Genomic DNA, 21,264 nt, shown 5'->3' on the forward strand with positions numbered 1-21,264 from the left:
CCCCAGCCCCTCACTGTGGACTCTAGACAAGTGCTCTACCTCTGAGCCACACCCCCAGCCCCTCACTGTGGACTCTAGACAAGCTCTAAGGCTGAGCCCTGCCCCCAGTCTTCTTTTTACTGTTTATTTATTTATTTATTTTTGGGTTTTTTGAGGTAGGGTCTCACTCTAGCCCAGGCTGACCTGGAAGTCACTATGGAGTCTCAGGGTGGCCTCGAACTCACAGGGATCCTCCTACCTCTGCCTCCCGAGTGCCGGGATTAAAAGCATGCGCCACCACGCCCAGCATTTACTGTTGATTTTGATACAGGGTCTCACCAACTTGCCCAGGCTGACCTTGAATTTGAGATCCTCTTACCTCAGCCTCAGAGTAGCTGGGATTATAGGCCTGGTCCACAACACCCAGTGAACTTTTCAACGCAGGACCTTAAACTTGATTGGAGTCAAACTCAGGTATCCCCATTGACTTCCATCAGTCCCCAGCTGAAGTTCCACATTTACTATGCAGCAAGTTAACTAGTTTGGGGCAAAAACAAATCAGGGAGTTTCAGGATTGGCTTAGAGCAGAACATCCCTTTGGAGAAGCTGTGGCAGAGTGATCATTTATAGCGCCAAATGTATTTCAACTGCAAAGAAGAAAAACGCAAGTTTCTGTTCTCGTAGAAGGCTGAGGACAGATTGTGTTCCAGTGGCACAGGCCCCGTCTGGTCTGGGTTCTCAGTAAGGTGCTGTCACGGGCAGCATAACTCTTCCTTGTGTGGTACTGCCCCTTACTTCTCAGGACATCAAATATCCGTGGCTCCCAGCCACCTCTCTTCAGTCCCTGTGACAATCAAAACACCCTATCGTAGTTTCCAGGGACACAGGCGTGATGGGGAGCATGCTGACTCCAGTTGAAAATCCACTGTGTTTTCCTCCTCCTGGAATGGCTTCCACTCCTAACGCACGTATGTGTTTTTTTTTTTTTTTTTTTTTTTTTGAGGTAGTGTGACAGGATTTTATTAATGAGGGTTCAAACACAAACCCTATCCCTGAGCTCACGGGTTTTTGTTTTTTGTTGTTGTTGTTGTTGTTGTTTACATGTTTGCTTGCTTCAGTTTTTTGAGGTAGAGTCTCACTTTAGTCCAGGCTGACTTGGAATTCACTATGTAGTCTCAGGGTGGCCCTGAACTCATGGCGATCCTCCTACCTCTGTCTCCCCAGTGCTGGGATTAAAGGTGTGCACCACCACACCCCACAAATAATTACGTTAAAATTAAAAAAAATTTTTTTTTGTTTTTTTTTTTTTTGAGGTAGTGTCTTACTATAGCCCAAGCTGACCTGGAATTTGCTATGTAGTCTCAGGCTGGTCTTGAACTCAGGGCAATCCTCCTGCCTCTGCCTCCCAAGTGCTGAAGGTATGCACCACCACATCCAGCTTTAAAAATAGTTTTGTTTGGGCTGGAGAGATGGCTCAGTGGTTAAGCTCTTGCCTGTGAAGCCTAAGGACCCCGGTTTGAGGCTCAATTCCCCAGGACCCACGTTAGCCAGATGCACAAGGGGGTGCACGTGTCTGGAATTCATTTGCAGTGACTGGAGGCCCTGGCACGCCCATTCTCCCTCCCTCCCTCTCTCTCTCTCTCTCTCTGCCTCTTTCTGTCCCTGTCTGTCGCTCTCAAATAAGTTAAAAAAATAGTTTTATTTATTTGAGGGAGAAAGATATAGAGAGGCAAATAGATAAAGAACGGGTGTACCAGGGCCTCCAGCCACTGCAAACAAACTCCAGACACATGCACCCCCTTGTGCATCTGGCTTACATGGGTACTGAGGAATCAAATCTGGGTCCTTAGACTTCTCAGGCAAACCCCTTAACTGTTAAGCCATTTCTCTAGTCCTTTTTTTTTTATTTTTTATTTTTTTGTAGGGTTGTGCTCTAGCCAAGGCTAGCCTGGAATCTACAGCAATCCTCCTACCTTGGTCTCCTGAGTGCTGGGATTAAAGGGGTGCGCCACCAGCCAAACTCCCAAGTTCACCTCTTAATCCAAAATGGCTGCTTAAATCCAGATTTTATGCCCATGTTCCAACCAGTAGGACCAGTGGGAAGGAGGAAAAGGGGACACCCCTTTTCATTAGGAACACCTCCTAGGAGCCACTTCTTGCGAGTCCGGTGGATTCACTTAGCTGCAAAGCAGGGTGGGGCATGAGCCGAGTCAGTCTCACCAGTGCTGCGCTGGAGGAGAGAGGGGAGGCTGTCAGCTGCATGAGGAGGGCAGTGGCGGTCCACCCTGTTCTAGTGCCTAGGTTCGGGCAAAGCTCACAGTAGGCACTTGATAAGCTGGGAGCAGCAGACGCCGCACGGGCTGTTGACCAGTCGGCAGTGAAGGGTGCTGTGGACCTGTGTAGCCATTACAGCTGCTGTTGTGGGCATCACGCACACCTGAGTCCAAACAGGGATCCACCGCTCACAGGTGGTGTGACTTGGGGTGAGCACTTTGACCTCTTGACCTGTACCTGCATCTGCTGATGGAGAATGGCGCCCGTACTGATATCTTCTGTGAGGGTTGCTAAAAGTGCCTAGCCCAGTGCCTAAGGCTGGAGCAAGTGTTTTATGTGTATTAAAAAAAATAGTTTAGGGCTGGAGGGATGGCTTAGTGGTTAAGGCAATTACCTACTACACTGAAAGACTCAGGTTCGATTCCCCAGTGCCCATATAAGCCAGATGCACAAGGTGGCACATGCGTCTGGAGTTCATCTGCAGTGGCTGGAGGCCCTGGCACACCCATATTCTGTCTCTCAAAAAAATAAGTTAATTAAAAATAATAACAACAATAAGCCGGGCATGGTGGCGTGTGACTTTAATCCCAGCACTCAGGAGGCAGAGGTAGGAGGATCCATGTGAAAGTAATATGGGCTGGAGAGATAGCTTAGTGGTTAGAGTGCTTGTCTGAGAAGCCTAAGGACCCAGGTTTGATTTCCGAGGATCCATGTACACCAGATGCACAAGGTGGTACATGTATCTGGAGTTCATTTGCAGTGGCTGGAGGCCCTGATGCACCCATTCTCTCTCTATCTGCCTCTCCCCCCCCTTACATAAATAAAATATTAAGAAAAAACAATAATAATAAAAGGAAACAAAGAAAAATATAAAAGGATAGGTCTGCCCAGTAGGCATTATTGGGGTACCACTGCTGATTTTCAGGCAGGGGTCAGGAAGATAGGCAGAGCACACAGGGATCTGTGAGCCAGCCCATTTTTTTTTTTTCGAGGTAGAATCACTCTAGCCCAGGTTGACCTGGAATTCACTATGGAGTCACAGGGTGGCCTTGAACTTGTGGCAATCCTCCTACCTTTGCCACCCAAGTGCTGGGACTAAAGGACTAAAGGCATGTACCCCATGCCCAGCTAGCCCCCTCTTTTAAAGAGCAGGCTCATGGAGGTCAATCATGTTCTTGTGGCCTCGTTGGTCAGGCTGGACACGGGGGTGAGGGAAAGCCCCTGGGCCTAGTGGCAGGCCCAGGGTGTAGGTGAGGATTGGGTGGGCCGCAGCATCACCCCTTCCTCTCCCTCACCTGCAGCTTCGGGGTGCTGCTCTGGGAGCTCCTGACGGGTGAGGTTCCCTACCGAGAAATCGACGCCTTGGCCGTGGCATATGGCGTGGCCATGAACAAGCTGACGCTACCCATCCCCTCCACATGCCCCGAGCCCTTTGCCCGCCTACTGGAGGGTGAGCCAGGGCCCCGTGGAGAGGGTAGGCTTAGCTTGGGGAGGGGGACAGGGTCCCTTGGGCCACACCTCCCCTTCACACTGTCCATGTACACAGATGGGCCCATGAGTCCTGGAGAAATCTCTGGAACCCAGTAAACTGTGGATATCACCTCCATCATTATGGCTCTATGGTTCTCCAGGACAGGCCCAGAGCTCCTGAGGCCACACAGAGCACTGAGGTTCCCACCCGACCTTGCTCCTCTGAGCAGGTCCCCAGGCTCCCCTCCTGGGGTTTCACTGGGACATGTTACTGTGACAAGAAGCTTGGCTTTGAGTCCCTTCCCCTTGGCTTCAAGGAAGCCGTCTGACCCCAGTCTCCAGAAATCCTCCTTCCCCCGAGCAGGTGAGCTCCCCCAGAACATGGGTGCTGACCCCTTATCCCCGTTCCTCCCCCTCCCACCCCAGAATGCTGGGACCCCAACCCACATGGGAGACCAGGTTTCGGCAGCATCTTGAAGCGGCTTGAAGTCATCGAACAGTCTGCCCTGTTCCAGATGCCTCTGGAGTCCTTCCACTCTCTGCAGGAGGACTGGAAGCTGGAGATCCAGCACATGTTCGACGACCTCCGGACCAAGGAGAAGGTGACGGCGTGGGGACGAGGTGGAAGGGCTGGGGCAGGCTCCCTGGGCGGCTCCGAATCCCTTCCTTGTCCTGAAGCCCAGCCTTTGGGTCCATGCAGGGTATTTTTTTGCATGTTAAGAAAAGACAGCTTTTCCTGCTGGTGGATTTATGAGGAAAAAAAAAGGCATCCAGTAATGAGGTACCTACAGGTGACCCTGCATTGCATGATGTCTTTTGGGGTTGGCATTGAAATGCTGTAGCAAAAATTGAGAGACGGGGGAGAGCAGAAGAGGAAAGGGATGTGCCATTGCCAAGTGCAGATTCGTTATTGAAGTTAGATGGTGGGGCGTGCGGGGGTGCACTGGTCTCTGCTTGTGCGGATGTTTGAAGTGACCCATAACCCTTGGCTTTCGTGGATGTTTAACAAATCATTTGCTTTACTAAACTGAAGAGCTGAGAACTCAGCAAGATGGGGGAGGAGGAGACACAATTCTCTAAGCAGTCAGTCCCCACCTGCCCCCACCCTGGCCGCCCAGCTTGGCTAGTAGAGTGTGAACTGGAGTGTGAACCCAGGGTGCCCTTGTGCTAGGAGCCAGGAAGGCCCAGCCAGCCCCCGGACCCATCCACGGGTGCTGGCTAGGGCCTGCGGCTAAGCCCCGGCCCCGGCCCGCCCCCAGGAGCTGCGCAGCCGCGAGGAGGAGCTGCTGCGAGCCGCCCAGGAGCAGCGCTTCCAGGAGGAGCAGCTGAGGCGGCGGGAGCAGGAGCTGGCCGAGCGCGAGATGGACATCGTGGAGCGCGAGCTGCACCTGCTCATGTCCCAGCTGAGCCAGGAGAAGCCCAGAGTGCGCAAGCGCAAGGGCAACTTCAAGCGCAGCCGCCTGCTGAAGCTGCGGGAAGGCGGCAGCCACATCAGCCTGCCCTCGGGTACCGACGTGTCCCTACCCCTGTCCCCCAGTGCCCCACCCCAGGCTGCCGCGAGGGCTCCCCTCCTCTGAAGTGGGTGTGCACCGGGGCCTGGTGCCTGCTGGCCGAGTGCTCTGCCTCTGATCTGCAGCCCCGCCCCTCTAGCCTTTATTATTATCATTAAGCATTGCCATGTGGGATATACATAGCACATTTTCTTTTGTTAGTATTTTATTCATTTAGTTGCAAGCAAAGAGACGACAGAGAGTGTGTGTGTGTGCACGCCATGGCCTCCAGCCACTGCAAATGAACTCCATATGTATGCGCCACTTTGTGTATCTGGCTTTATGTGTGTATTGGGGAATGGAACCCAGGTCGCTAAGTTTTGCAGGCAAGTGCCTTAACCAGTGAGCCATCTCCCCAGCCCCAATCACATCATATCACATAGAAAATGAACCAGGTAAGCCAGGAGTGGTGGCGCGCTCCTTTAATCCCAGTATTTGGGAGGCTGAGGTAGGAGTATTGCTGTGAGTTTGAGGCCACCCTGAGGCTACATAGTAAATTCCAGGTCAGCCTGGGCTAGAGCGAAACCCTTCCTTGAAAAACAAAGCAACAAAAGAAAGAAAAATACTTGTGGGTTGGAGAGATGGCTCAGCAGTTACAGCACTTGCCTGCAAAACCTAACAAACCAGGTTTGATTCTTCAGTACCCACATAAAGCCGGCTACACATGCATCTGGACTCTCTTTGCAGTGGTTAGAGGCTTTGTTGCACCCATTCCCTCTCTACTGGCCCCTCTCTCTCTCTCAAATAAAATATTTTAAAATTCCTTAAATAATAATAGTAATAATAAAAAGAGGAAATGGCCAAAAACTGTTCATCTAATGACCCCCAAAGAAACTAGAGACCCTCACACACCCTACATCTGCCAAAGACCCCCAAGTACTGGGATTTGGGCATGTGCCACTGCATCCAGCTCTCAAGTATGTGTATATATATATTTAAAATTTATTTTCAAGCAGGGGAGAGAGACAGGCTTTGCAGCCAAGCACCTTAACTGCTGAGCTATCTCTCCATCCTCAAGTACCTTTTTTTTTTGAGGTAAGTTTTCACTCTAGCCTAAGCTGACCTAGAATTCACTATATAGTCTTAGGCTGGCCTTGAACTATGGTTTTAATTGGATTTGAATTGGACTGAACATGAGAAACACGCATTCTAAGAACTAAAGTCAGCTCTCACATCAGCCCCTGCCCTGGTGCTTCTAGACTTAACCAAATCCTTCCACTTGTACCTGTATGAAAAGAAGGGGGCATCCTAACTCAAAGACTGGGGCCATGGCATTGCCTAGTGGCCTCCTTGTCTAAGAAGGTAGACCCAGTAGCCATTGGTTGGCCCCCTGGTCTCCTGGGATATTGCAGCTGCTGCTATTCTGACAGAGGATGCTGACAAATTAACCTTGAGCCAGACTTTATCAGTTATGGCTCCACGTATGGTAGAGACTGTTTTAAAGAGCCCCCAGACCGATGGCTCTCCAACTCCCACATAACCTGCTATCAAGCCTTGCTCTTAGATCCTGGCCAGAGGAGGTCCCATTGACAGAAGGGGTGTGAGAGGAGCCAGGTTCTTGCAGATCAACTTACTAGGAGTTGGATCTCAGGCTTTAATCTGATTCAGAGTTGACTTGATGTCTTTTCAAATACTACTTGTCAGCAATTTAGTGAGACTTTTTTTGTTTTTGTTTTTGTTGTTGTTGTTTGTTTGTTTGTTGTTTTTTCAAGGTAGGGTCTCATTCTACCTCAGGCTGACCTGGAATTCACTTTGTAGTCTCAGGGTGGCCTTGAACTCACAGTGATCCTCCTACCTGTGCCTCCCAAATGCTGGGATTAAAGGCATGTGCCACCATGCCCAGCTTATTTCAAATATTTGAATTGGAGGATTTCTGGGTACATTACTCAATGGTAGAGCATATAGCTAGCCTTCAGAGGCCCCTAAATTCAATCCCCTACTTCCTTAATACTAACAAACAAACAAACAAACAACCTGGTGGGCTGGAGAGATGGCTTAGCAGTTAAGGTGTTTGCCTGCAAAGCGAAGGACCCATGTTCGACTCTTTAGATCCTGTGTAATCCAGATGCACAAGGAGATGCAGGTGTACAAGGTTGCACATGTGCACAAGGTGGGATATGCATCTGGATTTATTACAGTGCCTGGAGGCCCTGGCACACCAGTTTTCTCTCCTTGCTGTCTCACATTAAAAAAAAAAAAAAAAATGGGTGTGGTGGCACATGCCTTTAATCCCAGCACTTGGGAGGCAGAGGTAGGAAGATCACCATGAGTTCAAGGCCAGCCTGAGACTACATAGTGAATTCCAGGTCAGCCTGGGCTAGAATGAGATCCTACCTCCAAAAACAAACAAACAAAAAATCAAAAAACTTTCCCCTTGGTAAATAATGTCTTTCTGTAAGTTTAGAAGCTACAGAGCCAGGCCTACCATAGCACCAGCCAGTAGAAATATATAACCTTACTTATTCTAGCAGCCATATTAAAAAGGTAAAAAGGGCTGGTGCTGGGCTTGGTGGCACATGCCTTTAATCTCAGCACTTGGGAGGCAGAGATAGAAGGATCTCCATGACTTCAAAGCCACCCTGAGACTACATAGTGAATTCCAGGTTAGACTGAGCTACAGTGAAACCATACCTCAAAAAAAAAGGGGGAGGCTGGAAAGATGGGTTAGTGGTTAAGGTACTGGCATGTGAAGCCTATGGACCCAGATTTGATTCCCCAGATCCCATATAAGCCAGATGCATATGGTGGTGCATGCATCTGGAGTTCATTTGTGGTGGCTAGAAGTCCTTGCATACCCATTCTCTCTCTCTCATAAATAAATGAATAAAAATTTAAAAATATTTATTTTAACAAAAAGTAAAAAGAGGGCTTGTGAGATAGCTCAGCAGTTAAAGGTGCTTGCAAGTCCTGATGGCCCAGGTTTGATTCCCCAGTACCTACATAAAGCCAGATGCACTACATGGCACATGTGTTTGGAGTTTGCAGTGGCAGGAAGTCTTGGCATGTCAGAACTCACTCTATCTGCCTCTATAAATATTTTTATTTTTAGAGAGAAAGAATTGGTACACAGGGCCTCAGCCACTGCATTTGAACTCCAGACTTTCCCCACCTAGTGGGCATGTGCAAACTTGTACTTTCCTCACCTTTTGTGTGTCTGGCTTATGTGGGACCTGAGGATCAAACATTGGTCCTTGGGCTTTGTAGGCAAGTGCTCTAACCACTAAGCCATCTCTCCAGCCCTAAATAAAATATATTTTAAAAAGTAAAAAGAAGCCACATATAGTGGCACATACTTATAATCCTAGCCCTTGAGAGATTGAGATAGGAGGATCAGGAGTTCAAGGCTAGCCTCTACATTGCAAATTGGAGACCAGGTTAGTTCAATTCCCAAGTCACCCTCATATGGCACAAGTGTCTGGTATTTGCAGGAGCAAGAGACCCTGGTCCCAACCCCTACCCCAACATACACACAAATCTTTATTTATTTATTTGAAAGAGAGGAAGAGGCAAAGAGAAAGAATAGGCATGCCAGGGCCTCTAGCCACTACAAACAAACTCCAGACCCATGTTTTACCTTGTACATCTGGCATGTTTTTAAGACAATATTTTATTTAGGGCTGAAGAGATGGCTTAGAGGTTAAGGCGATTGCCTGCAAAGACTAAGGACCCATGTTTGACTCTTCAGATCCCATGTAATCCAGACGCACAAGTTGATGTAAGTGCATAAGGTCACACATGTGCACAAGATGGTGCACACATCTGGAGTTCTGTTGCAGTGGTTGGATGCCCTGGCACACCAATTCTCTCTCTCTTGCTGTCTTGCATAAAAATATTTTTATTTGGGAGAGAGAAAGAGGCAGACACACACACACATACACACACACAAATTGTAAAAAATACTTGAATTGGGGCTAAAGAGATGGCTCAGTGGTTAAAAATGCTTGCTGTTTAAGCCTGATAACTAATGATTGGATCCTCAGAATCCATATAAAGCCAGATGAAAATAGCATGTATACACATACACACACACAAAGAGATATTTGATATAAGTTGGGCGTGATGGCACCCACCTGCAATGTCAGTACTAAGGAGGCTGGAACAAGAGAAGAATGAGTTCAAGGTCAGCCTGGGTTACATAGAGAGTTCAAGACCTGTAGGAGCTACATAGTGAAACCTCCTCCCCAAAAAACTAAAGCTGGGCATGGTAAAATGTACATAGGATCCCAGCACTGAGGAAGCAGAGACTGGAGGATGTCTGGGGCTTTCTGGTCAGCTACTCTGGCTGAATTGATGAGCTCTAAGTTCAGTGAGAGAAACTGTCAAAATACAAGATGGAGACTGACTGAAGACAGCCAATATTAAACTCTAGGCACTACAATTAAATGCATGTGCATTCACAAATATCTACACACTTACATGTAAAAAAGGAACTGGGGATTGTAGCTCAGAGGTAGAGCACTTGTCTAGAGTCCATAGTGAGGGGCTGGGGGCGTGGCTCAGAGGTGGAGCACTTGTCTAGAATCCACAGTGAGGGGCTGGGGTCGTGGCTCAGAGGTAGAGCAGTTGTCTAGGATCCACAGTGAGGGGCTGGGGCCTTGGCTCAGAGGTAGAGCACTTGTCTAGGATCCACAGTGAGGGGCTGGGGGCGTGGCTCAGAGGTAGAGCACTTGTCTAGGATCCACAGTGAGGGGCTGAGGGCGTGGCTCAGAGGTAGAGCACTTGTCTAGAACCCACAGTGAGGGGCTGGGGGCGTGGCTCAGAGGTAGAGCACTTGTCTAGATCCACAGTGAGGGGCTGGTAGCGTGGCTCAGAGGTAGAGCACTTGTCTAGATCCACAGTGAGGGGCTGGGGGCGTGGCTCAGAGGTAGAGCACTTGTCTAGGATCCACAGTGAGGGGCTGGGGGCGTGGCTCAGAGGTAGAGCACTTGTCTAGGATCAACCAGAGAGAGCACTTGTTTCAGACATGGGTTAATACCTTTAACAACATAAAGCGTCTGTGTTAAACGTAAACTTAATTACAAATAAGTAAAGATGAAATTCTGCTTCCTCGGTTGTATCCACCACATGTCAAGTTCTCCAAGACCACTTGCAGCTCATGTGTTCCCAGTTTTGTCCTTCAGGCCTTGATCTTAGACCAGGCACAGTAAAATTTCTGAACTTTCTAATTCAGTAAAGGCCCAAGAATTTGCATTTCCAAGAGAACCCCACCAAACTGTTAATGCTGGTAGGACTGGGGAACCCATTCCAGAGCCACTGCATCACACAAATGGCGCCCACCCCTGTTGTCATTCCTTCTGTGTGTCTCCAGAAAAGGGTAGCCGTGGTAGGACTTGCTTAGCAAAGCCTCCTTCTCCTTGCAGGCTTCGAGCACAAGATCACAGTACAGGCCTCCCCAACTCTGGACAAGCGGAAAGGATCCGACGGGGCCAGCCCGCCTGCCAGCCCCAGCGTCATCCCCCGGCTGAGGGCCATTCGCTGTAAGTACCTGCTCGGCCCCTAGCAAACCCTCTAAGCACATTCGTGACACTCCTCATCCTCATCCGGGGCAAGAGCAGGCTGATCCCAGCAGTGGTCAAGGAGAATAAAACGACAAGACACTGAGGTGCATGAGGCCTTGTGTCCTATCTCAGCACCAACCATAGAGGTAGAGGCTGTTAGGGCTCCACAGGGAGCGAAGCCACACAGGGGAGTACAGCGTGGGGCTGGGCTGGGAAGTCCGGGATGCCCCCGCTGCAAGCCAGAGGCCAAGGAAGGCCAGAGCCTTAGCCCAAGGTTCCAAGAACCACAAAATGGTCTGTGGCCGATCGAGTCATGGCACAAACACCTTCCACGAACTCTGACTTCTGTCCAGGCCTAGGCTGCAGTGGGCGGTGCCGCCCTCATGGCTGAGGGCCGATCCAGCTTCGCCCTGCTCACTGAAACGCAGAGCTGGCTACCCTCGCAGACACATAGAAAACACGTGTGCATCAGCTCCTAGGCTCCTCTTAGCCCAGACAAGGGCTGCTGTGGAGGGCCTGTCTGAGAAGATGCAGTTTGAACAGAGCCCTTGTAGGTAAGAAGGAAGGTGGCATGCCCAGAGAAGAGGAACCTGTCCCTGCCAGGGCGAACGGCTATGACAAAAGACTGGGAATGAGGGTGGAATGTTTTCTAGCCTAGAGGCCAGCTTGACTGCAGTACAGGGACAGGGGAGAGCATGGGATATCCTTGGCCACAGAGGGCAGAACACACAGGGCTTTAAGATCCAAGGTAAGGTTTTTTGTTTATTTTTAAAATATTTTATTTATTTATTTGAGAGACAGAAAGAGGCAAAGTGAATGTGAGAGAGAATGGGTGCACCAGGGCGTCTAGCCACTGCAAATGAATTCCACATGTATGTGCCACCTTGTGCATGTGGCATACATAGGTAGTGAGGAATCGAACCTGGGTCTTTAGGCTCTGCAGACAAGCACTTTAACCGCTGGGTCATCTCTCCAGCTCTATTTTATTTTAATTTAAAAAATTTTTAATTTATTGATTTGCAAGCAGAGAGAGAAAAGAGAGAGAGATTGAGTGCACCAGGGTCTCCAACCACTATAAATGACTCTAGATGTATGTGCCACTTTGTGCATCTGGCTCTACATGGGTGCTGGGGATCAGCTTGGATCATTAACCCTTGCAGGCAAGTTCCTTAACCACTAAGCCATCTCTCCAGCCTGGAGTCTGGGATTTTGAAATAATTTTTTAAAATTTATTTGCAAGTAGAGAGAGAGAGACAGACAGACAGACAGAGAATGGGTGTACAAGGGCATCCTGTGACTGAAAACCAACTCCAAATACATGCACTACTTTGTGCATCTGGCTTCAAGTGGGTACTGAGGAATCAAACCTGAGCTGTTGGACTTTGCAAGCAAATGCCTCTAACCACTGAGTCATCTCTCCGGCCTGATTTTTTTTTTTTTTAATAATCTTTTGAAGTGTCCAAGGCCTCATGCATGCCTCTACCTCTTTCGGCACCCCCAGCCCTTGTTGCTGTGTGTGAATTGCTGAGGATGGAACCCAGAGCCTTAAGCCTCTTAGGCAATGCTCCATCTCTGAGCTGCACCCCACCCTTGGGACTTGTTCCCTGCCCCCAAGACTGAGTCTCATGTAGCCCATGCTGGCCTGAAACTCATTATGCAGCCAAGTACCTCCTGCTCCTACCTCTGGAGTGATGGTATTACAGGTGTGTGCCACCATGCCCAGTTTTGTGTGGTGCTGGGCACCAAGCCCAGGGCTTTGCACAGACTAGATAAGCACTTAGCAACTGAGCCACACCCCCACCTTTTGTTTGTTTGTGGGTTTGTTTTGAGACAGCGTCTCACTATGTATCAGATTGACCTGGAACTCACTGTATAGCCCATTTTGGCCTCAAATTTGTGATCCTCCTGCCTCAGCCCTGTCCCCACCCCAAGTGCTAGGATTATAGGCACGTACCACCATGTTCAGCTTGGATGCACTGTAAATGGCATTAGGGAGATCTTCAGGGGCTGTGAGCAAAAAAAAAAAAAACCACTAGATGCGTGTGCCCCCTTGTGCATCTGGCTAACATGGGTCCTGGGGAATTGAACTTGGGTCATTTGGCTTTGCAGACAAATGCCTTAACCTCTAAGCTGTCCCTCCAGCCTCTTTTTAAAATTTTTTTATGTGCGGGGGCGTGCAGGGATCTGAACTCAAGTTCTCAGAGTTAGTTGCATCACACAGCAAGCAGTTTATCCACTGAGCAATCTCCTCAGCCCAGTTTAATTAAATTAAATGAATTAATTAATTTTTACTTTTATTTATTATTATTATTTGGTTTTTTGAGGTAGGGTCTCACTCTAGCCCAGGCTGACCTGGAATTCACTCTGTAGTCTCAGGGTGGCCTTGAACTCACAGCGATCCTTCTACCTTTGTCTCCCGAGTGCTGGGGTTAAAGGCGTGTGCCACCATACCTGGCCAGCCCTCTTTTTTATTTTAATATTTTATTTTTATTTATTTGACAGAGAAAGAGGAAGAGAGAGAGAGAGGGAGTGAGAGAATGGGCATGTCAGGGTTCCAGCCACTGCAAATGAACTCCAGAAGCATGTACCCCCTTGTGCATCTGGCTAACGTGGGTCATAGGGAATCAAACCTGGGTCCTTTGGCTGTGCAGAAAAATACCTTAACCATTAAACCATTCTTCCACCTGCCCCCCCCTTTTTAAAAATATTTTATTTATTTACATGAAAGTGGCAGAGGGGGGAGAGAGAGAATGGGAATACATGGGTCCTGGGGAATGAACCTGGGTCACTTGGCTTTGCAAGCATGTGCCTTAACTACTAAGCCATCTCTCGGGCCCCAGCTATGGCTTTTTTTTTTTTTAGGTAGGGTCTTGCTCTAGCTCAGGCTGACCTGGCCTTTACTATGCAGTCTCAGAGTGGCCTGAGACTCACTGTGATCTTCTACCTCTGTCTCCCGAGTGCTGGGATTAAAGGTGTGCGCCATGCCCGGCTTCCTTGAGTTAGACACCTGCTCTGTGTCTGGTATCAGATGAATAAAGGCCAAAGACTTGGGTTGAGACTAGGCAGGGCAGGGACACTCAGGAACAGGGCATCACAAATGCCCTGCTAAGCTCCGCCTTCCTCCTGACTGCAGTGGGGAGTGTGGGAGGACTGCAGCAAGCCTGGGACTTGGTGGCAGCCAGAAAGGTCCCTTAGCCCAGCGTGGTGGCGCACGCCTTTAACCCCAGCACTTGGGAGGCAGAGGTAGGAGGATCGCCGTGAGTTCAAGGCCACCCTGAGACTACATAGTGAATTTCAGGTCAGCCTGGGCTACAGTGAGACCCTACCTCAAAAACACAAAACAATGACTGGAGAGATGGCTTAGCAGTTAAGGGGTTTGCCTGCAAAGCCAAAGGATCCCGGTTCGATTCTCCAGGTCCCATGTAAGCCAGATGCATAAAGGGATACATGTGTCTGGAGTTTGTTTGCAGTGGCTGGAGGCCTTGGCATGCCCATTCTCTCTCTCTCTCTGCCTCTTTCTCTCTCAAATAAGTAAATAAATAAAAATATAAAATAAAATATAAAACACACACACACACACACACACACAAAAGAAATGAAAAAGAAAAAGGAAAAGGAAAAGAAAGGTCCCTTACACAAGGAGGGGGGAGGGGGGATGTGGGTGGGAAGGGACTTGGAGACTGAGAAACTGACTTCTGTCCACCCAGTGACTCCCGTGGACTGTGGTGGTGGCACCGGAGGCAGTGGGACCTGGAGCCGCAGTGGGCCCCCAAAGAAAGAAGAACTGGTTGGAGGCAAGAAGAAGGGCCGGACGTGGGGCCCCAGTTCTACCTTGCAAAAGGAGCGGGCTGGAGGAGAAGAGAGGTATTGGCGGGCAGTGCCCCCCTGCCACTGTGCCTGCCCCAGGCCCAGGGTGATCACCATCTCGCTGTGCCCCCTGCAGGCTCAAAGCCCTGGGGGAGGGAAGCAAGCAGTGGTCCTCCAGTGCCCCCAACCTCGGCAAGTCCCCCAAGCACACCCCCATGGCCCCCGGCTTTGCCAGCCTCAATGAGATGGGTAAGAGGATGTGGGTGCCTGTGGAAGGGAGGGTACGGGAGAAGTTCTGCCCAAGGGGACACTGGACAGACAAGCCTGGGAGAGGAGATGGAGGCCCCTTGGAGGTATGAGGTCATTCTCAGGAGCAAGGGGGTCCCCGGCCCAAAGGATTTAGGGAAAGCCTGCGGAATGACGCGGGAGTGGCATGTGGACAGGTCGTGGGGGGTTGCCGGGCACTCGGAGGGTGTCGGGGGAGGGACACCGCGGCCCGGTGACGACCCCTCTCCGCCCCTCCGGTTACAGAGGAGTTCGCGGAGGCCGAGGGAGGCAGCAGCGTGCCCCCGTCCCCCTACTCCACCCCGTCCTACCTCTCCGTGCCCTCCCCGGGCGCCTGGGAGCCGCCCCCGCCGCCCGCCCGCCCGGGGCCCTGCGCTCGGCGGCGCTGCGACCTGGCCCTGCTGGGCTGCGCGTCGCTGCTGGGCGCCGTGGGCCTGGGCGCCGACGTGGCCGGGGCGCGGGCGGCCGGGGCCGGGGCGGACGAGGAGCAGCGGCGCTGGCTGGACGGGCTCTTCCCCCGCGCCGGCCGCTTCCCGCGGGGCCTCAGCCCGCCCGGGAGAGCGTCCTCCGCGGGCCCGGGGCCCCCGCCGGGCCTGGCGAGCTCGGCCACCGCGGCGTCGCTGTCCTCCGTGTCCGACTGCAACTCCACGCGCTCCCTGCTGCGCTCCGACAGCGACGAGGCGGCGGCCGCCGCGCCCTCCCCGCCGCCCTCCCCGCCGCCCGCGGCCCCCGCGCCCGGCGGCAACCCCCTGGTGGACCTGGAGCTCGAGAGCTTCAAGAGGGACCCCCGACAGTCGCTCACGCCCACCCACGTCACCGCCGCGCGCGCCGTGAGCCGGGGACACCGGAGAACGCCTTCGGACGGGGCGCTGGGGCAGCGCGGACCGGTGGAGCTCCTGGGCCCGGGTGAGTGGGGCCCGAGCCCCAGAGCGGGGGCTCCTTCGTCCCACCTCCACCTCCCGCCCCGTGCACCCCGGGGGTTGCGGGACCCTGCTGCAGACACTGCAGGCCCCAGAGTGATAGACCAGATACAGCTAGCCCTGGCCACCTAATGCCTTAAGGGTGAGCCGGCAGGAGGTGTGTGTGGCTCCTGTGTGGAGGATGCTTCTCCATGTCTCTGGGAATATCCACCGTTGTCATTTTAAAATATATTTATTTATGTATTTGTACACAGAGAGAGAAAGAGAGAGGGAACCCGCCAGGGCCAATAGCCATTGCAAACTCCAGATGCAGGCACCACTTTGTGCATCTGGCTTTATGTGGGTACTGGGGAACCGAACCCACCCAGATCGTTAGCCTTCACAGGCAAGTACCTTAACCGCTAAGCCATCTTCCAGCCCCAGCCTCACAGTTGTCTTTTTGGTTGTTGTTATTTTATTTTTATTTATTTGAGGGGGGGGGGGGAGAATGGGCCTGCCAGGGCCTCTAGCCACTGCAAACGAATTCCAGACACATGCATCACCTTGTGCATGTGGTTTGCGTGGGTCCTGGGAATCGAACCCAGGTCCTTTGGCTTTGCAGGCAAGTGCCTTAACCGCTAAGCCATCCCTCCAGCAACCCCCCGTTTTTTTCAAGGTGGGGTTTCACTCTAACTCAGGCTGACCTGGAACTGACACTGTAGTCTCAGGGTGGCCTCCAACTCATGGTGATCCTCCTAGCTCTGCCTCCCTGAGTGCTGGGATTAAAGGTGTGCGCCACCACACCGGGCTTCCCACTTCCTTCTTAAGACTTTTCCTGTGTGGTCAGGTGTCGTTTTGATCCCCTGTCCATCTCAAGATGGTTATGAGCTGGGCAGGGACATGGGGACTGACATGCTTCCCAGAAGCAGTTGGCAGGTAGGCCCAGGAGCCGTGGGAGGTCAGGGCCATTCTGGCTACGCAGAGGTTGAGGCCAGCCTAAGCTGCATGACCCCTTTCTGGTGGGGACTGCCCTGAACCCCTCCCAGGTGGACGGGCAGCGGGGCATGGCAGGGCCTGACCAAGGCTCCTGCAGCTCAGTGGGATGGGCTGCGGATGTTCAGAAACCAGCGCTGTCACTTTGCACCGTGCAGGTAGCCGGCCTTTGAAGTGGCGCCTTTCGTCCCACCCCAGTCCACCTCATCTGATCCTCTTTCCCCAGGCCCTCGAGACCCCCTGGATTTTCCCCGCCTGCCTGATCCCCAGGCCCTGTTCCCCTGCCGACGCCGGCCCCCAGAGTTCCCTGGCCGTCCCACCACCCTGACCTTCACCCCAAGACCCCGGCCAGCTGCCAGTCGCCCCCGCCTGGACCCCTGGAAACTGGTCTCCTTTGGCCGGACGCTCAGCATCTCGCCTCCCAGCAGGCCAGATACACCGGACAGCCCCGGGCCCCCTAGCGTGCAACCCACGCTGCTGGACATGGACATGGAGGGGCAGAGCCAGGACAACACTGTGCCCCTGTGTGGGGCCTATGGCTCTCACTGAGGCCTGCCCACCACCGCCCGCCTGGGCAGCCATGAATGTAGCGCCCCAGGCCCCGCCACAGCCCGCCATGCTCCACGGCGGGGGAGGTCCTGGGCAGGGTACTCACTATTTATTGGGGAATAGGGAGGGGACACTTAATTTATTCCTTTGTACCCCAGGGGGTGGAGCCCTGAGCCCACCCTGCAGTGGGGGGAGGGTGGGCAGGGACACTCAGGGACAGGGCATCGTGGGGGGTTGGCACAAAGCAGCATTAAAGGTAACCCCTGCCCCTGCCAGGCTTGACTGTGTATTTTCCCCAGCCCAGTGGGACACCCTCACATCCCACATCCCCTCCCTGAACCTCTGTGTGTTCCTAGGTCACAGAGTGAGACCCAGGCATGTGCCCCCTCCTCTGTTCCCACAAGAACTCCAGACAAGAGTTATGGTCACCAGTGACAAATGCTTTACCAATAAGCACATGAGTTGGGGTGAGATGGGGCAGAGGGAGTGGGGTACAGGCAGCGCCCCTGTGCTTCAGCCCACGACATCCCTGGCCGGGGTCCTGGACCCACTGTCGCCGACGTCCCGCTGGAGGCTGCACCGGTTCATCTTCAGCTGTGTCAGCTGGATGTAGCGGAGGACATTGGTGTCTGCAGGGAGGTGGGCAGGCAGGTGACATTGGCACTACCTCAGCTCACACTCTGGCACAGTGGCTCTCTCTTTTCCCTGGCATCCCAACTGTAGCAGCCAGCCACCGGGGAGGCAGTTCACACCTCCCCACCTCACACACGCACACGTGCTCCTGTCACACCTCCACTCACCCCCGGGCAGCAGCTGTTCTCACCAAACTACTTCACAGGAGGGGGAAAAAAACCAAAGTTAATCTTGCCTCTTCGCTCCTCCAGTCCTACACCCCACTCGGCACCTGCTGTGTTTCCTCTGCCCTTCTATTTGGTTCTTGATAACAAAACTACATGTCCTGTCTGTCCGTCCGCAGGCACGAGGGGACATGCACACTTACACATCTGACTGTGGTTTCCCATCCCCCTCCCCTCCCTTTCTCGGTATCCTGGTATCCGTAGCCCTTAGTGGAGGCTTGAAGAGGTGAACAAGTAGACGGCTGTGTGAGTGGAGGACGCATGCGTGGCTTGGGAAGTGATTGCAGGTGGCCGTATGTGTGTGAATGGGCAGTATCAGGATGGGGCAATGACCAAGCTAGCTGGCAAGTGGAGCAATGGGCTGTTGACTTAGGAGTGGGCAAGGAGTCAGGCGGAGAGAGAGGGAGCGGTCAGTATGAGTGTGTGGGGGGGGTGGGGCAGCGCTTGCTTGGAGGGTCTCTATAGGTCTGCCTGGGGTCTGACCCCCTTTTCTGCTCCTCACCTGTGGGCTCCCGGCTGCGGGCCTCCTGCAGGTAGCGCAGTGCGTGTGCGTAGTCGCCCAAGTGGTAGAAGGCGATGCCCGCACGGTAGGTGGCCTTGAAGTTGCCCTGCTGTTTCTCCAGCACCTTGAGGCAGTACTCGCGCACGCGCTCGTAGTTCACCAGCTCGGACTGCAGCAGGCAAGCTGCAAGGGTGCCAGGGTGTGTGCGTGATGGTGGCAGGTACGGGGGAGCGTCCTAACATCAGAACCTCCCCGCAACAACCTTAGGGCCCACGTGACCTCGAGGACCCCAGCTACTGCCCTTTCCACGTCAACATAAGGGACTGCTCCGGCCACCGGGGACACCATTCTGCCAGTGCATTGGGATATAGCGGATCTGCTCCGCCGCTAGAGGGCGCAGAAGAGACAGCCAGGTCTCTTGTTGCAATTAGCTGGAGGTGGTTTCCCAAGGTAATTGCAGAGGTAAAATTACATGGGACGACGGACGGGGCATCTAGTAGCTCCTAGCATGGTAAGCCTTTCTTCCTTCAGTCTCGCGGGTGTGGGAGGGAAGAATGACTCAGGGAAGTGGGGATTCTCGAGACCCAAGCCCAAAGCCCATCTCTCCACTCCCAGATCCCTGCATCCAGAGTCCAGGGTTCTACTCACAAGGAAGCTCCTTACTTGCCCATCAAGTCCTGAGGTCTCCCCTAGTGGAACACAGTCCTGACCCCTTTGAGCCTCCAGCCACCTCCGCCCCGCCATCATGCACACAGTCCCCAAGGCCTCCCGTCGCCTCTCACTCCTCATCCCTTCACACTCGTCCCCTGTGCGCCCCGACGGCCGGCTCCATACCCGTGAGGGAGTCATAACACTCCACCTCCGTGTTCTCCACCAGGCGCCTCTGCTCCTCGCTGAGACGGGCTGGCCCCGGGCTGGTGGAGGGCCCGGGGTTGGGAGTGGACAGGCCGCCAGGGCGGACCCCTTGCGCCGCCTTCAGCTGCAGCAGTGCCCGGTGATACTTGCCGATGGCTTCCCGGAACTTCTTCTCTCGATAGCAACGCTGACCCTCCGCCTTGAAAGCCACAGCTGCCCGCAGGCTGCTGTCGAGCGCCGCAGCCAGCCCCCCCGACGGCTCTGGGGTAGGACCGGGACGGGTCGAGCCATGACGAGGGCCTGAACTGGAGCCCGGAGGGGACAGGGCGGGAGGAGGGCGCGGTGGAGGCTCCGGGGCAGCGCTGAGCATCAGCACCGGGGACAGCGCGCCGCGCTGCATTGTGGGAAAATCCTGCGGGCCCGCCGCATCGCCCCCCGCGGGGCCGGTCTCCACCCATTCTCCGCCCCCGCACCTCCAGCTGCCTTCTCCGGCTGCCCCCCATCCCCCGCCCGCCCCATCGGCCTGCAGAAGCCCCTCCAGGGTCCCCGTTGCTGACCTTCAAATCAACCCCAGTCTAGTTAATCCAGGTTTCCTCTCCCTAGTTCCCCCACTCCCCACCCTCCTGCCAGCTCTCCACTCCCCCCACCCTGGTGTCCAAAGCTCCCAAAAAATTCTAGAAGGATGAGCAGGAAGGTATCAATCTCGTGGAACGCTGATTTTTTTTCCAGCCCACTAAGCCATTTGGCATGTTGTGTAAGCACACACGGGGTATGGACTCAAGCTGCCCAGATTCAGAACCCTGCTGATTTCTTTCCTCACTACAGCAATCACCTGGGCAGTCTACTTCAACTGCCTGGAGCTCTGAAGCCAGGAACGGAGAACAGTAATTTCCACTTTGAAATTTTATTTATTTATTTATTTAGTTTTTCGAGGTAGGGTCTCACTCTAGCCCAGGTTGACCTGGAATTCACTCTGTAGTCTCAGGGTGGCCTCGAACTCACAGAGATCTTCCTACCTTTGCCTCCCGAGTGCTTGGATTAAAGGCATGTGCCACCATGCCTGGCCATTTATTTATTTATTCATAATTTTATTTATCTGCAAGCAAAGTTGGGGTGGGGGAGACAGAGAGAGAGTGGGCGTGCCAGGGCCTCCAGCCACTGCAAACGAACTCCAGGTACATATACTCCATGCGCATCTGGCTTCATGGGTCCTGGGGAATCAAGCTAGGGTCCTTTGGCTTTGCAGGCAAATACCTTAACTGCTGAGCCATCTCTTCGGCCCTTTTTTTTTTTTTTTTCTTCCGAGAAAGGTTCTCACTCTAGCCCAGGTTGACCTGGAATTCACTATGGAGTCTCAGGGCGACCTTGAACTCACAGCAATCCTCCTACCTCTGCCTCCCCAGTGCTGGGATTAAAGGTGTGAGCCACCCACCCAGCTCACTTATTTATTTTTATACTACAAACTACCCTCTGGTCACACTCGGTTCTGGATGGTGCTGGGCAGTGTGATGCTCACCTGCCTCTGGGTGCTTGGGAAGCGAGGCAAGAGGAGCTGGAGCTTGAGACGAGCCTGAGCTGTGGAATGTGTTTCAAACCAAGCCTGGGCTGTAGAGTAAGAGAGAGAGAGAACAGAGGAGAGAGCAATGAGTGAAAAAGAAAGGAGGAGGTGGAAGAGGAGAAGGAGGAAGAAAAGAGATGAGAGGGAGAAGGGATGGAGAGGAAGAGGAGAAGGATGGAGCTGGACCA

General features: G+C 52.9%; 2 protein-coding genes across 2 annotated transcripts in view; one reads left to right on the top strand and one right to left on the bottom strand.

The window, feature by feature from the left end:
• Positions 1 to 17,579, top strand: part of Map3k10 (mitogen-activated protein kinase kinase kinase 10) — a 29,150-nt gene extending 11,571 nt beyond the window's left edge. The window contains exons 3-10 of the mRNA XM_045134091.1: positions 3,555 to 3,703; positions 4,150 to 4,325; positions 4,983 to 5,229; positions 10,634 to 10,750; positions 14,479 to 14,635; positions 14,715 to 14,827; positions 15,110 to 15,769; positions 16,982 to 17,579. Coding sequence (XP_044990026.1) covers positions 3,555 to 3,703; positions 4,150 to 4,325; positions 4,983 to 5,229; positions 10,634 to 10,750; positions 14,479 to 14,635; positions 14,715 to 14,827; positions 15,110 to 15,769; positions 16,982 to 17,304 — 1,942 coding nt within the window. The 3' untranslated portion in view covers positions 17,305 to 17,579. The remainder of the gene's footprint in view (positions 1 to 3,554; positions 3,704 to 4,149; positions 4,326 to 4,982; positions 5,230 to 10,633; positions 10,751 to 14,478; positions 14,636 to 14,714; positions 14,828 to 15,109; positions 15,770 to 16,981) is intronic.
• A 144-nt stretch (positions 17,580 to 17,723) lies between these two features.
• On the bottom strand, positions 17,724 to 19,918 carry Ttc9b (tetratricopeptide repeat domain 9B). The gene is made up of 3 exons (XM_004670408.3): positions 19,498 to 19,918; positions 18,664 to 18,846; positions 17,724 to 17,933 (listed from the first exon to the last, which is right to left on the bottom strand). The coding sequence occupies exons 1-3, from the start codon at positions 19,916 to 19,918 to the stop codon at positions 17,818 to 17,820; spliced, it is 720 nt and encodes a 239-aa protein (XP_004670465.1). The 3' UTR covers positions 17,724 to 17,817.
• Positions 19,919 to 21,264: the final 1,346 nt, after the last annotated feature.

Source organism: Jaculus jaculus, chromosome 14 (genome assembly GCF_020740685.1).
Source record: "Jaculus jaculus isolate mJacJac1 chromosome 14, mJacJac1.mat.Y.cur, whole genome shotgun sequence".
NCBI classification, from domain to species: domain Eukaryota; kingdom Metazoa; phylum Chordata; class Mammalia; order Rodentia; family Dipodidae; genus Jaculus; species Jaculus jaculus.